This window comes from Halyomorpha halys, unplaced genomic scaffold (genome assembly GCF_000696795.3).
Source record: "Halyomorpha halys isolate HHAL.00 unplaced genomic scaffold, Hhal_1.1 Scaffold1345.1, whole genome shotgun sequence".
NCBI lineage: Eukaryota > Metazoa > Arthropoda > Insecta > Hemiptera > Pentatomidae > Halyomorpha > Halyomorpha halys.
In genome coordinates, this window is record NW_027113999.1 from 192341 (window position 1) to 209897 (window position 17557).

General features: G+C 26.9%; 1 protein-coding gene and 1 long non-coding RNA gene across 4 annotated transcripts in view; one reads left to right on the forward strand and one right to left on the reverse strand.

Moving 5' to 3' along the window:
- Positions 1–12234, forward strand: part of Mical (Molecule interacting with CasL) — a 56031-nt gene extending 43797 nt beyond the window's left edge. Inside the window, exons 27-32 of the mRNA XM_014434307.2 lie at positions 1853–1907; positions 2329–2446; positions 3444–3556; positions 5089–5262; positions 6615–6729; positions 11399–12234. Coding sequence (XP_014289793.1) covers positions 1853–1907; positions 2329–2446; positions 3444–3556; positions 5089–5262; positions 6615–6729; positions 11399–11474 — 651 coding nt within the window. The 3' untranslated portion in view covers positions 11475–12234. The remainder of the gene's footprint in view (positions 1–1852; positions 1908–2328; positions 2447–3443; positions 3557–5088; positions 5263–6614; positions 6730–11398) is intronic.
- Positions 1–17191, reverse strand: part of LOC106689370 (uncharacterized) — a 33460-nt gene extending 16269 nt beyond the window's left edge. For all 3 annotated transcript variants that reach the window (XR_010844473.1, XR_010844474.1, XR_001344420.2), the window contains exons 1-2: positions 17039–17191; positions 2502–2900 (exon numbers count right to left, since the gene is read on the reverse strand). This is a non-coding gene — a long non-coding RNA (uncharacterized lncRNA). The remainder of the gene's footprint in view (positions 1–2501; positions 2901–17038) is intronic.
- Positions 17192–17557: the final 366 nt, after the last annotated feature.

Genomic DNA, 17557 nt, shown 5'->3' on the forward strand with positions numbered 1-17557 from the left:
ATCTCCCTCTCTAGTCCTCCTGTTACCCTGCCCATTTGCCCATTTACCCACCCATTGCCCTAGTTAATAGTTAGATAGTATGATTTTTTTTTCAATTAAGTTTTTCTTTTGCATTCTGTTTTTTAACTGTAATGACCCAGTGGACTGTACTGAATATTCAAATTAGTTAATAAAGCCAGATAATATAATAAATTGTCAAAAAAAAAGATAATCCATTTTTGTACAATTTTTATCATTTGTTGTTTAGAAAGATTAGAATTTTCATTAAAATCTATTTCCACATTGTGCTTGGTGTTTTAGAAAAATCTGAATTTCTGTTAAATTTCAGAATTGTAGTATTCTTTCTATTTACTATCCTTATGTAGAAATAGACTTGGTTATTATTTTAAATAATTTTGTCATCTCTAAAAATTAGTTCCTATAGATTTAGTTCTAATTATTATTTTATTTGGACCCAACAACAATTGAAACAAGTAAATTGGCAATTAATAAAATTTATTGCCTTATTTTGAGCTCAACACTCCAAAAAATCTAGAAATCTTGAGGGATGAAGTTGCCTTCTTACCTTACTAATAGTAAAAACCTTGCATTGTTCGATTACCTTAGGTTAAAATCAATGGCTCCTCTTTTTTTTTTTCCTATTTTTTTTTTTTTTTTTTAGTGCCACTTTTATTAAATTTGACAGTTATGTTGAATGAATTATAATGTTCCTCAAAAAATATGAACAGGTTTTATTTAGCACATTAAGCAACAGGAGACAGTTCGAGACGCCCATTCTGAACTTTCACATGGGATCATTGCAATACTGATAGACCATACAATACAACTTTTGTTTCTGGCTACATAACCACTCTGCCATAGGAATAAGGAAATGAGCATCTGTTGGGAACTGCTTAGGACCTCTTATAATAATTTTTCAAATCAGTCCATCTGTAATTATTAGCATTAATTATTGTTATATCTTATTTTTTCATTACTAGACTTATCAGATATTGTAAAATCTGTTTATTCTTACATTGCAAGTATAAGACTATAATGACCTCAGCATTTGTTTGTTCTTTTTTTTTTTTTAATTAGTTTCTTGAATATATTTAATTCACTGGGTCACTATTTTCTATTCCCGTGGCCTTAAGATGGCAAACGTGCATTTTTTCTTTCAAGTCTGTGGACATGATAGTTTTATATGGTCTAACTTAGTATGAAATAAGTCTCCTCTTTTTTCAAGGACTTTTGGGCTATTACTGATTTCCTGACAAATAGAGTAGCATACTTATACTTATTATTAGTACATGGGGCATACACTGATAAGTATAAGTATGTATTGCATGTGTATGAATGTAAGGTACTACAATAAATGGTTATTTGCTTTACTCGTAGAATTATTGTTCTTGGAATTTACCTTAATTCTTTCTAAAAAAACTATTGCTACTTATTTTTTATAAATTTTTTTTAATTGCTGTATTGAATTTAATAGAAAGGATGTGGAGAAACATTTCAAAATTAAATTATCTGAAATAATTTCAGAATAAAAATATCACCCCAGTGGAAATCAGTGCCTAATTTGGGATGTTATCCATCTAAATCCTAAGTTTATATGAGTGAATTATAATATAATATTATACAGTTATAAATGCATGTGAATCACCCAAATTTTCTTATATTTTTGTATGAAAGTAGTTTTAAAATCAATTTTTTGAAAAGCATAAACAAAATATTAATTAATGATAAGTGATTTTATAATTGACCTCGATGTTTTATGCTAGCTCATTTGACTCAAATTATTTCTTAATTATTTGTTTAATATATTAGTATATTCATAAATGTACTGTATGTATTTTTTTTTATGTTCTAGGATAAAGATGCTCCTCCTATTCCGCCACCTCCTGTGTCTTATAATCCTAGTCAAGGTAAACAAAAACATGATATAAGTTTTATAAATATGGTATTGTAGAAATAAAGTCACACTTGATATTGCAATGTTAAAATATATTATCATAGTACTTTTTATTCATGTCCACTGTAGTTGCATAAATTACTAGTTAAACTCCACTTTATATACATAAACATACAAACTGCTAAATGCTTCATGCCAATCAATTTCATAATATAGCTAATTGCTAGTGAAAAACTATTTAATTTTTTTTTTTTTTGCTTATTTTTTATAATGCTTCTCACAGCTTTGAAGTACAAATTACAATGTATATAATTTGAGCTTTATTATTTATTAAAAAAAAAAATTACAATTCAATTTTTCATACTTAATCCATTGCTGAATGTTAATTATGCTAGTGGGTGTTAGTGTGATGAGCCAGTGGTATATGGTGTTAGTTGTAGATGATAGCCAATCGGAAGAGGAGACACAATCTTGCACCTTTGCGGGAATGGATTCACTTCAAAGAAAGAGCAAACAGAACAGGAGGCAAGTTAGGCAAGCTCAAAGTAAAAGGTAAAATTTTAATTAATATATTCATTAAATTTTCAATCTTAATTTTAATAAATACCTTTGTATATTCTGTTATATATAAATTCCTGGTTTGTTTTCTTGTTTAGTCTTTACTATTTGATATACAATATATAGTAAGCATACTAAAGTGTCATCTTTAAAAGTAAACATTTTTAAATTTTCTTAATTTTTTTAAGTCTTTTTTTTAAGTCTTTGTTATCAAGATGTTTACATCCTCTCAACTCTCGTTGCTACAATATTAGTATTGTCCGGTCCATTGCAGTTTATTTACTTCTTTCATTTCTTCCCATTTCAACCATTCTTAGTTGAAACCATGATGAGGGATAACTTAAATTTAGTTCTTAAAATGTCCGAGTATCAATTTTTAACTTATCATCTTGGTATTCCTCTCCATTTTATTGTGTATAGCATTTAGAGGTGGTAATCCACTGAAAACCTATAAAAAGCTCAACATAGTTTGATTAAGAAATCAAATATTTGAAAAATAAAGGTTCATTATATTCTTTGTTTTATTGTAATTGGTTATCTGATTGATTGAACCTCTTATAAAGCTTAATATTTTGTATAATTAATGATGAAATTATAACATTTTGTAATCATAAATAAAGATTAGATCTTAGAAACTTACAAAATTACGAACTGAGAGGTTATGTTCTCTCATTAGTTATATATATAAATAAAATATTGAGTAATGCAAATAATTTTGTTAAAATATTATGTATATGAGAAAACAAAAACATTTACAGTTCTGTTTAATGTCACATTAAAACTGGAAATGATTATTTTATTGTCATGATTCTGAAGATGTTCTAAAATTAATATAGTAACTTTGTAAATAACTCTATAATATATATATTGTTTTATTCCTTATTATTGTTAATATACTACATTACTTTTTTTTTTACTTATAAAATATAATTGACAATTGAGTTATTAAAATTTTATTGAGTTGAAGATTTGTTTTACTTTCCTTCTGTAGGCTTCGTATGGCACAAGAGGTTCAGAGGGAGCTTGAAGAGTTGGAGGTAAAACAAAAGGAACTGGAGGCTAAGGGGGTTGCTGTTGAGAAGGCTCTGAGGGGTGAAGAAACAGGTAAATAATAAACATAATAAGTCTTATCAAATTGCTTTTTATAATCAGTTGTTTTCATTTTATGGATTTTTGCTATAATAAAAATTTTGTTGTGTAAAATTCTAGAGTTGATATCTTTGAGAAATTAAATTGGCTAACGATTAAACATTGTTTCATGTTGGTTATCATTTTTTATGATTTTATAATTTAGGCTAGTCACACGTAAAACTAAAAGTTAAGCTGGAAAGTTTTTTTCAGCTGTGGTCTAGTTAACAATCATTAAATCTTAATTCTAGTCTTTACTCATTTATTTTCATTATTTATTTTTTGCTAAATGGTAGTGTATTTTGGAGTACGGCCATTCTCGGTTTAACGTCTTAATATATTCGAAGTATGACTGGAAAGATAGAGTATCCTACAGATAACTAACCTTTTATACCTCTATTTTGAAGGTCAAGATTCATTCCTCAGATTCGCCATTAAATACGTATCAACCAACCCAGACCAGCTTCGAATCAACATAGCTTTATGAGTCGAGAATGTTATCTATATTTGAAATCTTAATATTAAACACATTGAAACTTCTTTGTTTAATGTCATTAATATGCAACAATTAAGGAGAGTATATGAAATCGGCACAAAATGATATTGATTATCGTTAATATTACTAAAAGCACAGATTAAATCACTTTTCCATTTGTGGGTAAGCCAGTATATCTCCAAAGAAAAATCAAATAGTTTTATGAGGAGAAGATGGTTGGGGGTGCGGTCAATGAAATTTTCATTTGATTTTCATTGACCGCACCCCCAACCATCTTCTCCTCATTTATCATCCACGGTCAACTATCTCTCATAATTACAAATAGTTTTATATTCATCGAAACAAAGATAATAATAATGGATTCTTATCAATTAAAGCTCTGTTTATACATCACCTGATTGTCTGCTGTCATAACAGCAACTATTATGGTAATGATAATTAACTATCATAGTGCTAACAAGAAAAAGGAACATTATTTAGCCATTGTGAACTGTAATTATAAATCAGCTGTGAAGCGAATAAATTAAATTAATAAATGGAATATGGTCTGGGTGTGGTCAAATAAAACTCAAATAGTAAATGGGTGTACTATTTTTATTATTATTTTTTATGTTTTATTATTTTATTAGCTCAAATAAAAATAGTACAAATATATTACTATTTCAGTTCAATTTGACCGCACCCGGACCATATTCCATTTATTGATACACACGGTCAATCAGCAATCTTCCAGTAAATTAATAAATACTTAATAAAAGTGGATAAATTCATTACATTGACTTATTTCCAGCCAGTTACTCTGTTTCACTCTTTAGGTTAGATAAGTGGTAATTTTTTATTTAAATTGTCCAGAATTAGTGTTAATAAATCATAGGTTTAAATTATTCTTAGAAAGAAAAGAAAAGGCATAAAAGTGATGATAAAGTTGCATTTGTGATTCATTTTATTATATTTTTGTAAATTCAAGTTAATTATTTCAAGTAAAAAAGTTAAAGTAATTGATGCTCTTTAGGTGTAAGTGGTACTGAAAGTGAGCTACTTGGTGAATGGCTTAGACTGATGCGGGAAAGGAGTGAGGCTCGGAGTAAAGAAAAACAGCTTGTAATAAGGGGCCAAGAAATAGAGCTGGAGCACAGGCATGCCAGGCTGCAAGCCCAGCTTTCTGAACTTATGGCTGCTTCTCCCGGTTAGTATGAGTCGTTGATATATTTATTAAATTATTTATTATGATTTTATTTTTATCAGTTTATTATAAATTCAGTAAGTGTATTAGGTATTTCTATCACACAAGTGCAGCATAAAAAAAGCATTTTTACACAATTTTGACTATATCCTGTATTCGTTAAAAATGTGTCTTCTTGAGAAACTTTGATATATCAGAAATTATCAGACCTCTAGACGTTCATAAGTAGTCAAAATAAAGCTAGTTTAATTTACTTTTATGTAGTCTATAATAATGTTGCTGGTTTTTTCAGAAATAGTATTTTGCATAACTAAAAATGTGAAGTAAAAAAATTCTGCTTTTGGAGAAACTATATGTCTTATTAGACGTACCTTGCTCTATAATTGCTCAAAATTTAGCAAATTTCCTCTATGTCGAAAAGGATATTCATGTTCTTTTTTGTGTTGTTGATAGTTTCATCACAACATTGAGCATGGAATAAAAATTTACAAAAATAAAATAAACTTCCTATCATCTGCCCAGGTCGCAAATTAAACTTTTTAATAACGATCCAAAACCATACTACTTATCAAAAAATCAGAACTACCCAACCTTTGGCTTTTTGAAAGTGCTTTGTTTCCTAGATCAAATAATAGTTGCACAATAAGTTTATAAAAATAATCCAACATGTATAATTATAGCAACAGCTTCAGTCTATATTAGGCAGAGGATTAATGGCATCTAAACTTATTGAGCAAATAATATATTGCCACATTTAGACATTTTATTATATACTTAATAATTGCAATGCATATTGTAATTGTAACTAAGAAAGTAATTTCAGTGTTTGAACAGAGGAAAAGAATTTGATTTATTCAATGCTATTGACAATTGTTGTAGAAGAAAAGTTTTACTTTGATAAGAATATGGACGGTTCAGGTGATTAACTTTATATATTTAAATAATTAAATATAGAATATTTAATTGATTATGAATTATAGTTGATGGCTATTGATATTGCTAATGTATAACATTAATTTAAAGATCAGAAATCATTGTTAAATTATTGTTTAATTTTGAAAGAAGATCCTGAAATTATTTAATGTACAATAATAATTACTTGTAGAAAGATGGTGAAGAAAGGAACAAAAATAGTAAATAACTATTTCTCTATCTATTACATTAGGTCAACTATCAATCTTTCAATAATAATTATTGTTTTAATTTTAGTTATTGCTATTCTACTATTAAAATCAGTTGGTTCTATAATTTCTGAGGAAAGAAAAAAGTTTCCTCTGTTTTAACTATATCAATTCTATATTTCTATTTTTCCTGTTTTATTGATTGATTTACATTATTATTATTTTTTTTTCCAGAAGGGACAAAAACAAATGAAGAAGTTGCTCTGGAAGGTCGCATATTACGTGAAATGCTTGAAATAGTTGAAAGGAGAAACTCTCTGCAAGCGCAACTAGAGGCTGAAAAAGAAAGGTGCCAACCTTCCAATCCAATCACATACATCGTCCTAGCAATTGCTGTCTATTTCATTGTTCATTTCCTTCTCACTCTTTATCAAATGAATAATTCTTTTCCTTACACCTAGAAATTTTATTCATTATATATTTCCTCTTTTTTTTTATTTTCTTTTTTTTGGTAACATGTCAAGGTGAATTAATGTATATGTAGAAAGGGGAATATTAACTGTGGAAATTCATTAAGAATGCTTGTAATGTGAGGTTGCTTCTTTCTTCTTGTTTAAACTCTTTTTATATATTGCTTTAAATGTTTGCTGACTCTGTTAGCTGGTTACATTATGCATTTCAGTTGTATTATAAATATATTACAAAATTACATGTATAATATATTGCATGAACTATCTAACTGATTGAGGGAATTATATGCTTTTCATGTTGCCGGTCAAATTGATTTGTAACTGGCTGCAGGTATAAAGTGACTGTTATTATTATCTCAGTATTCTTCAAATTTATTTAATCTTTTTATTGAAATTATTCTTAGCTTTATCATCTGATGAACTAAAAATTAGCCTTTTATTGACTACTTTTGTGTGTATTATTATTTAGTCTTGATTCTTAAAATTTGAATATTATTATTTAATTTCTCAAGACAAAAGATTGGTTTAGGAAAATATTTTATGTTAAATTTCTAGAATTTAATCGATGTCACCATTTTAGTTTCTAATTGCTTGCTATCTGTAAGTTCTGTATCGGTGGAATTATAGGTTAGTCTGAACCACTAGGCTTATTCATATAATTTTTCAGAACCATGCTTAAATTAATGTAAACATTCTTTCTACATTAATGAATTTCATAAAACAAAAATAACTTAAGAATTTTTTAGTTATCTTTATTTTAATTTATGTCTTAGCAGGTGCTAAGAAAATTATTTTTTCTTTTCCGTTCTTTTCGAAAAATGTTTTGTTCTAATTTTTAGAATTTCAACTTTTTCCTCTACCTGACATAACCATGAAATGAATACTTTATGATAATATTTGATATCATTTATTTGAGCTCGATCCTCTATTTATTTCATTTTTCATAATTAGATTATTTTGAAATTTTTTTTTTTTTATTTCGATAATTATTATATTTACTATACTTTTATTATTTGGCATAAGTTGTATGATAATCCACATCAAACATTAAAAAAAAAACATATTTTAGTTTTATATTGAACATATTATACGCCTTATACTACTCAATCCGTAGTTAAAGTAATTGAAAGTTCTCATATTTTATAAGTACTTTTTAATCACTTCCGAAAATTATTATTTTCATGTTATGACAATTTATTTAGAGTTGAGAAATTATAATTCTTGTGATTATGATCGCCTAATGTTTATTTTAATAAAAAATAAGTTTCATAATCTGGTCATTAATCAGTTGCATGAAAAATAATAGTAATTTCTGCAGAATTTTAGATTTGACAAATATTTTTAAATTATATCTTTTTTTTGCCTGCTATTATTAACAAATGTTTGCTGATTCATTCTTTTTGAAAGTATTTTTTTTTTATACTTTAAAAATTATAATTGTTTTAGCATTTTAAGCTGACTAATCATCAATTTTTTTGTACAGATTACTAACTTTGTCGATAATACTTCTTGAAATCCATAATTACAAAGCTATTAATTTAGGTGATATTTCAAATTTTCAATGAATACTTTAATCTCAATCAAAGTAACTCATCTTCTCATTGAAAACTCATCTATTTAACGAGATATTGTATTATTTGTGTCATGAAAATAATTCTTTTAATGTTAACACGCAACCCTAATTAAAATTAAAAACTTCATTGTGATTTTATATACTAATGCTTTGTATCATTTTTCTACTAATTCACTTTTGATTTTTGTGTGAATAAACTTATCCACATTCCTTTGCACACCCTACAGAAGATAGTGGCACCAAAATGTTATGGCTAAGTTTTTGCCTTTATTTTTTCTGATCGGTAAGCATTTGTTACATCACTAGCTACAAAATGAAGTAATATTGAATAATTAAGTGAATTATGTTTTATCAACATATTTAAATATGTTAATTTTGATATTGAATTTTATTCATAATACAATATTTAATAATTACAACCTTCAAAACTTCGAATTCTTGCTGTGATTTATTTGCTGGCTGTGGGATTAGTGGATGTTCATCATCTTTGATAATAAAAAATAAATATTTAAGCAACATAATAAATGTTTTACAGCAATTTTAAAAATGAAAAAAAAAGAGAATGTTCAGCTTAATAAAATCTTCTTATGAGTTATCATGAAATTAAAATAAAATATATTTACAAAGAAAATTAAATGAAATTCATAATTTGTTCTGAAAAGACGACATTTAGCGAAATCGAAAAATAGATTAGTTCTAATATCACATTTCATTTTCCTTATAATTAAATATTCCAAATCAATGTGCCTTAAAAAAATATATATATTGTTTGAACATGTTCCGGTACACTATAATAATTATAGTCTTTATTTTAAGTATAGGCTGGAGTATATTGCTGTATTTTATTTCTTATTTCCTTATAACAACTGAGTATATATAGCCAACTTGATAAAACATTAGTGGTCAGGAGGAAATGATTATTTATAGATTTTATGTTTTTGCAATTATATAGTTTTAATAGTTCAATCTAAATGCATGCATAATACATTACAAAAATTAAACTTAGATTTTGTTTCCCATTTGAATAATTGGGTTTTAATATATTTTTTTTTTTTTCTGTTGAAAGAACATTTAATAACTGAACTAGTAGTGAAAATGGGATTTGATTTGTCCACAAGTAAAAAAAATAAATTTTTTTATTAATCTGAAATCACCAATTTTTGTTTTAGTATTTGTTCTTACTTTTACTGTCTGTCATTGCCATTTGCAATTAATAATTTTATCATTGTTTTCATGAGATTAGATATCTTCTCTATTTCAATGCTGTATCACTCTTGTGCAATTTTTTTCACCAAGTTCACTCCCTCCCCTCATTTGCCGAAGTTACCTTGTTAGAAGGCTTTAAGATCTGTTTAACCAAAGAGTACAATTAAGTTGGTTTCTAATGGTTTGGACCGGTACAATTCCAGAAGTGTATAACTCTCTGTACATATCAGTACACAATAATTTCCTTAGAGACCATGTACTATTTGCCCCTTTATCAGAAGTAATTTACTTTTTACAACTTACAAATACAGATTTATTGAGTATAAAATATTAGAACCCTTAAGTTGTCCGTCTGCCTCTAAATCCTATCCATTATTTTGGAAACAAACAAGCATTCTGTTAAAGAGTCACATATAGAGCGTAGAGAAAGTTAAAACATTGGAGAAGAAAAGATATCTTGTAGTAAGCACACCTTAAGAAATTGGAAAAAGTTGTTGGGATTGGTTGGTGATCCGAGTATTAAAAATATCCATATTTTTACAAATGAACTACTTTTCCTACTTACAGTATTAAATTTTCTTTACAAAGATAAAAAAAAAATAATAAAAAAAAAATATAAATACTAGTGTTTTATATTAAAGAAAAAAATATTAAATAAATAGAGTCTTTACTTGTAAAGTATTTCAGGTAAGCATTAGTTCATAGATCTTTATGTAAAGCATATTTTTGTATTGTATATCTGTTATTTAAACATTATTTAGGTAATACATTCATAATAAACCTGAGGTATTCTTGTATTTGGTTTCTATTATTTTAATTTTTTTGTCTTTTTCAATCGACAAAATCTTTGAAATTTTATTGAACTCATTTTTCTTGGGAAACGACTATGTAGTGGTGGATAAGTCATATAAAAAAAGTATTTTATTTATATTTCTGTATAAAATAATGTTTTAGATGAATATCAAAAATTCGTAGCTTATTTTTGGTGTCAAAATTTTTCTAAAAATATTTTATTAGTATTAACTTTTTTTTTTTTATTAATATAAATCTTGAATTAACTGCTTTTTAAAACTAAGGGTTTAATTTTAATTCTGCTAATCAATGTTTGAAAATCTTAAATAATAAATATATTTTAACTTTCCTAAACTCCATAATTTTTACATTAATATTATATAATTATCAATTATATGATATTGATTGTTATATGATTAATCATTAATTGATTATTTTCTGTTTCATTTAATCAAGGCTCCAATGTTATACAAAAGTGAGTATATATTTGCAAGCTGAACCATTGGCGAACTATTAGTTTTCATGATTTAGATCATCGAATGAAACTACATGTACATGTCCATCTTTTTTGTTATACAATTTTATCTGTTATACAATTCTCATTTTACAAGATTTTTTGTTCCTTTGTATTTATTTATGGACTATTTACAGGAATATCAATTGAAATTGATTAATTTTTTATTAAATTATTGTTAAAACATGTCCAGATAAAAACAGGTGTGGGATCTTAGGCTTCTGCTGGATGATTTTTCTTGCATTACTTTGCCATGACATAAGCTGAAAATCATACAATTTCTTTCACATGAAAATATAATTGCAAATAACTGCTTAGTTGGTTCCTTTTTTTTTTCCCACTGGATTGCAAGAACTTATAATAATAATTTCAGCAGATGGTTCGGTTTACAAATGTATTAGCAACTTGTACTAATATTGTAACAGCCCTATATCCAACTCTTATTAATCCATTTTGTTTTTAGGTATTGTGAAGAAGAGAAAGATTTAGAAGCTCAGATGCTCGCCAAAGGTATCCAGTTCCAGCAGCCTAAGCAGTAATGCATCACATAAGAAAGTAGAATTTACTAGACTTATATAGCTTTAACCTTGTTACCTCTTAAGGTGTTATTTTTCTAGTGCAATCGCCTGCCTGAATAATGAAATGAGTAGATATATATTAATGAAAGAAAAAATCATATAAAATTATATATATATATATATTTTATCACAATTTGACTGATAATAAGCAATCTTCTGTAGTTGTAAATGTATTTATTATGGTGATATACATAAATATTTATGATTGAAAGCACCCTAACGTCGTTACTCATTCTGTAATTAATTTAATTTTTTTTAACTACCAGAAGTATGAATTTAATTTGTTTGCTCATTGAGTAGACTTAAATATTATTTTAAATTAACTTTTAAGATGTTCTGCTTAAAATTAATTGGTTCCATTGTAAGCTACTAACATGAACTGATCTTTGATCTCGTATTTAACGATTTAAATTTGGTTTTTCTTATCTTGAAATTGGTGCTTTAAACTGTTGACAACCAATTAAATTGTGTATTATAGTGTAGATGAAATATTTGTTTTTACGTTGTGTCCTGTGATAGTCCCACGATAACATCAATTATTTTTTATATATTAACCTTAATCCTTCCTATTTTTTGTAAGAATTGTTTTATTAATATCTATGTTTAACTCTGTGACACATAGTATTGTAATTATTGTACATAGAAATTATGAATATTTGATAAGCAGGGGATTATTTTATTGTTCATTATTGAGAGAAATAAATATGCTTTTTACATTTTTTTTTTCTTGAGATTTTTTACCTTAGTGTTTATTTATGTTGTTAATTTTTACCTTAATTGTCATTGAAAATTGGAATTATTAAAATTGTTCATAAATGATATTTGTTTTGCATAGACAATTGATAGATACTGTCCTGTCAGTTGTATTGATATAAATTTTGAATTATTAGTGGCTTCATTTGAATTTATGTATATTCCTTTAAGGCTTTGGAATTAATTAATGATATTATATAATAATTATATATATATATATATATTATGATTTGTTTTCATACTTAAAGATTTATTCAAATATGATTTAGGTTCGTTTTATATCCATTATCAAAGTATACAATAGTACACTTGAAATTGCCGACTTTAATCAGATTAACTTGCGATTGATATTTTCAATTCTGTCAACAAATAACATAGAAATTAAAATAAAAACCAACAGATTTTTATATCTTTACTTCTTTATAAAATTGTGCTAACCAGTGTTTCAATAACAAACTTACTTTTCTGATCCAAGCCTTTCAAAAATTTATTATTTTACAAAAACTATAATTTATATTAGACATTTTTTATTAATATGGATAAAAAATCATAGAGTTTTTATGGATTTTTATCCAGCTTTTCACATTTTTTCCCCTCTACTACTATTTGGAATAGTAGAAGTGGCAACATAAGGTATTTTACATTGCCATATATTAAAAATTTGAAGGCTGAATTTGTATGCCTGTCACTATATAGGATTGATTGCTACTGCATGAAATTTTTAACAATGCGTTTGTTACTATACTGCCTTAATTTTTGAATGCTACTATAGGATTATTCTTGTTTTACAAAAGTGCCTTTTTATTGAGCTACAAATAAAACATTTTTAAGTCACTTTCAGAAATTTATTTATATTACTACCTCAAGAGAAAAGCACATTCAAACTTTATTAAATCAAATTATAAATATTATAAACATAAAATACCATTGTTAGTCAGTATTTTAATAAGCAGCAGACAAATTCAAGATCTTGTCTTTTGTTTTCATTAGAACAGTATCTTTTTAGAAAAAAAGCCATATATTTTATTAACAAATAAGATTTCTATTTATGGTTTAACTTAATAATGGTATATGACATTATCAGAAATAGAACATGATCCAATGATTAATCATTTGAATACTTTTTCTGTTACAATGCACTTGGATAAGTACCAATGAGTGGGTAGTCCGAGGGAAGCAAATAATCTCGATATTTCACAGATGGTCAGCTGCAAGGTTGTTTATTATTACAGCCTGCTAAATTATCCCCATCTTGTAAAATATTCTTTTGTAAGTGTTCCCCTTCTCTTTATATAACTATAATAATAAATAAAACACTCTTCTAAAGTTTTGACCCATTTAGGACAAAAGAACCTTTCAAGGAGATATATATATTTATACTGTACAGTCCATTGTAAAATTTTATAATAAATTAAAGCCATCTTTAGAAACTTATGAAGTTTTGTTCTTGAGTTTTATTTAGATGAACTGAAATAATTTTGGTATGTACCTATGTATTTATGTATAAAAGAACTAAAATTAAGAACTTTTTATTTATATATTTTTTTTATTGTGATTAATCCTTTAACAGAACACAGCTCAAATCATAAGATAAAATTCTCATGCTTTTAGTTATTACTTAAATAATTGAAGACATGGATGAATGAAGCTTACTTTTGAGAAAATGAAAAATAAAGGTTATTTTTTATTGACATGATCTATCGAATCTACTAAAGAATCATGTGATTAACGATGAATCTTTGGATGTTCATTTTATAATACAGAGGCAAACACATGAAGCCTGACATTGTAAGATGTCAACTTTTGAAACTTAGTTAATACCTTCATCCACTCATACCTTCAATTGGATCGTTTATTTTAGAAAATTTCCAAAAGTCCAAAATTTCGAATATATATACTTTTTTCTGTAAATCAATGCTCTGAATATAGAACAAATTCGTAATATAATTTAATAGTTTTATCACAATTACATTATGATTTTTGGACTTTTCAAGTATGCAAAGTGTATTATTGAAGCAGCTTGTTTTAGATTACTCAAGACCCATTTTTCACCTTTCTGAAAAAGAACAATCCAGATATATTACATCTTATATTTCCTACCACTTAAGGAATTGATCTCTGAAATTGATGTTTTTTCTATGTATATATTTGAATGTAAATGAAATATAAATCATGTTCATTGTGAAGCCCATGCAAAAAATTACTTATTGACGAGCAAAACCTTTTTGATAGCTTCATGGTTTTCAAAGTCTACTCTAACACTCTATAGTTAATCTTTAACCATTGTAATTAGGACCTATAATTTTTTTTAATCTATTTAATTTGTTTTCTCTTGTTAATAACCATAATAAGGAAATAGCCATAATAAAAAAAAAATCTTTTGGGACCCCCCCCCCAAAAAAAACTTTACATGTGATTATATGATTTAACTTCTTAATGTTTCACAGCTAAAGACAGGAATCATAGTTTTCTGTGGAACCTAAATCAAGGTGAACAATATCTGTCAAGAAAAAATGCTATGAAAATTGTCTGAAGCCAAGTTGGATTTGGAAAACATTTTAAAAATGCACTATATTATACTAACAAACCATATTACTACTAAAAAAATAAAATAATATCTAAAATCTATCAAAGTCAAGCAGAAGTAGAATTATTGCATCAAACAAAATATTTATTCAACTATCATTCGCAACTGGGATTGATATCAGAATAAAAAATAACTACCTATTTTGTTAGGAAACAAATCTTGTTTTGCATAAAAATTAAAATGTTCTTAAACATTAATTAAATGTTCTCTTTCTTTCTGGATCCACCAAGGGATGAAGGTAATAAAATTGTGTTATTAGATATTAGATTATAATATTAGTACGTAGCTAAATTTAATGCTTTTACATAAAATTAAGGATCTTTTTAGGTCAATCATTGGTACCATGAAATTCGCCAAGCAGGGCAGATAACCCAAAAAATTAGAATATTATGCACTATCCATTGCTACTGAGCTAATTATTTCGAATATACACAAATTTCTATGGCTTATTACTGCCAAGGTCTCCAACAATATTTAGGTAAATATCGATAATGTAAGTTTTTGTACACTTCTTCTGGACTATTTATTATTATTTGCATCCTCAACTATTTATTAATTCTCATCATTTATGTTATATTTTTAATTGTTGCTTCCTAGGAACCAAAGGTAGCTTATGAACCTTTGCATTCTTACAGGAAAGAAAACAAAATTGTTGTCAGAATTGACTCCATTTCCACACGCATTTCACATCAGACATGGAGATATAAATTAGGCTCTGTGTCTAACTATAGTCTAATCCAAGAAATGAGAATAACACATATCCCTACTACTAATCTGATTTTGATCAAATTTTAAGGGGCTGTCCACATTCGAATTGGCTTTTTTTCTTTTCTTTTGTTTTCCCTCACGCCAATTACTGTTTTTTGTTAATTTTACAATGCTATGTTACTTAATTTTGCTCGATTTAAGTAAATTTTAATCAAGTCTGGCTCTTATCGTGCTTGGAATATTGGTGGTGAGATGGGAAAAGAAGATTGCCTTATAAGTATTTTGAGTGTTATGATCTCCATGAGAGATTTTAAGTCGTGGTGGTACACCAATCAATACTCGTTATTGTCCCAATGGCCGATAGAAAAAAATCCAGTTATATCACCTCAAATTTTGATTACTTTAAAGAAAACTATATATATAATTTTTAGACAAAGTTGATAAGACTGCCAATTATAGTTAGGAAAAAAAAAATGACGGCTGTTTCAAAGCAATAAAAAAAAATTATTTTACATTCGGAGCTTTATATCTATAAAAATACCAACAACACTATATAACCTAAAATAGTTAAAATATAACTTAAAGTAGATTAAATTAGCCGAAATATGAGCCTTAAAGGCGATTACCTCCGTACTTTTACTAATCAAACGAAGTTTAAGGATTAGGGTTAAAAACACTCAGTCAATTTTATCTAATCGCATCTACTATTTTTTATTTTAAAAAATATTTTCCTTGAGATTCATATATTTCAAACACGAAGAGCAAATAAAATTGATTAAAAAACAAAAATAGTAAAATTCTTCCTCGAAAACGAATCGCTTTACCCCTAATTTCGAGTATGTCCTTTTCTTCAAAAACTTCCTAAAATGCATCCCTAGCAAAAGAAGAGAAACTTCTATTCTCTCCAAGTATCAACCCCACACTTTATGGGGTTATGGAAAAAAGAAAAAAGAAAAGTTATATGCAAGATAATTTTTCAATGAAAACACATCGCAGTTCCAGAAGAACTATAAAATTTTGTGAAATTGGGTTAATTGTGTTGGTGGGCTTAAAAATGGATTGTTCTTATGATATTTCACATCGACATAATTGTACTTACAATATTCATCCCTTTGGTTTGAAAAACATTTATTCCCAAATCTCGACATCAGGGACAGTATTTTTATGCAATTGCCTATTTAGTTTGTGTGAATGTTTTGAACCGCTTACGATTCATTGTATATATGTAAAAGCAATTAGTGAAGTTTTATTTTGCATATTTGACGATAAATAAATATATTTGTACTGTTTCAGTTAAATAAAAATAAAATTTAAAAATCAAAACAAAATTACAGATTACAACGCTCCTTATTCATTCAATCAGTAATGACATATAAAATTTAAAGAGGTACCTTCAATTTTATTTTATTAAAATAGTTAGATTCCATATATTTCGATTAATGTTTAACTTAAACAATTAATTATTCAGATTTCATACCTGCCCTTGACCAACATTTCCGTTCTGGAAGACTTAAAATCGGTTGTCGAAGACGGGCACAAGCACTCACTGATAAGATCACATTGCATTCGTATTTTTAACAACCAATAGATCGGCACTAACGTTTTCATTCCATTCGCATTTAGCACTGACTAGATAAGCTTATTATAACTGTGCGTTCGTTTATAATGCAAAGGTCTGACTCGGTCAATGTTAACCCTATCATATTCTAGTGTAATCATTGGCGGTTACTAAGAGGATGAGGAAGTGCAGGATGGACTTGAATAATAATGGAAAAGGGAATCTGTGCATCCTTAATTTTTTTCGAATAATTTTATATTGTATCCTCCATAGTTTTATCCAATAAAAAAATTATCAATAATATATTGTAGTTTGAATTGTTAAGTGCATTTTTGTTTTTATATCCGCGTTAGGGCTACCAGGTCGAACCGAAAGAAAAGAAATAAAAAAGAAAAGTGCATTACTATATATATCCCTATTTCAAAATGAAAACGTACC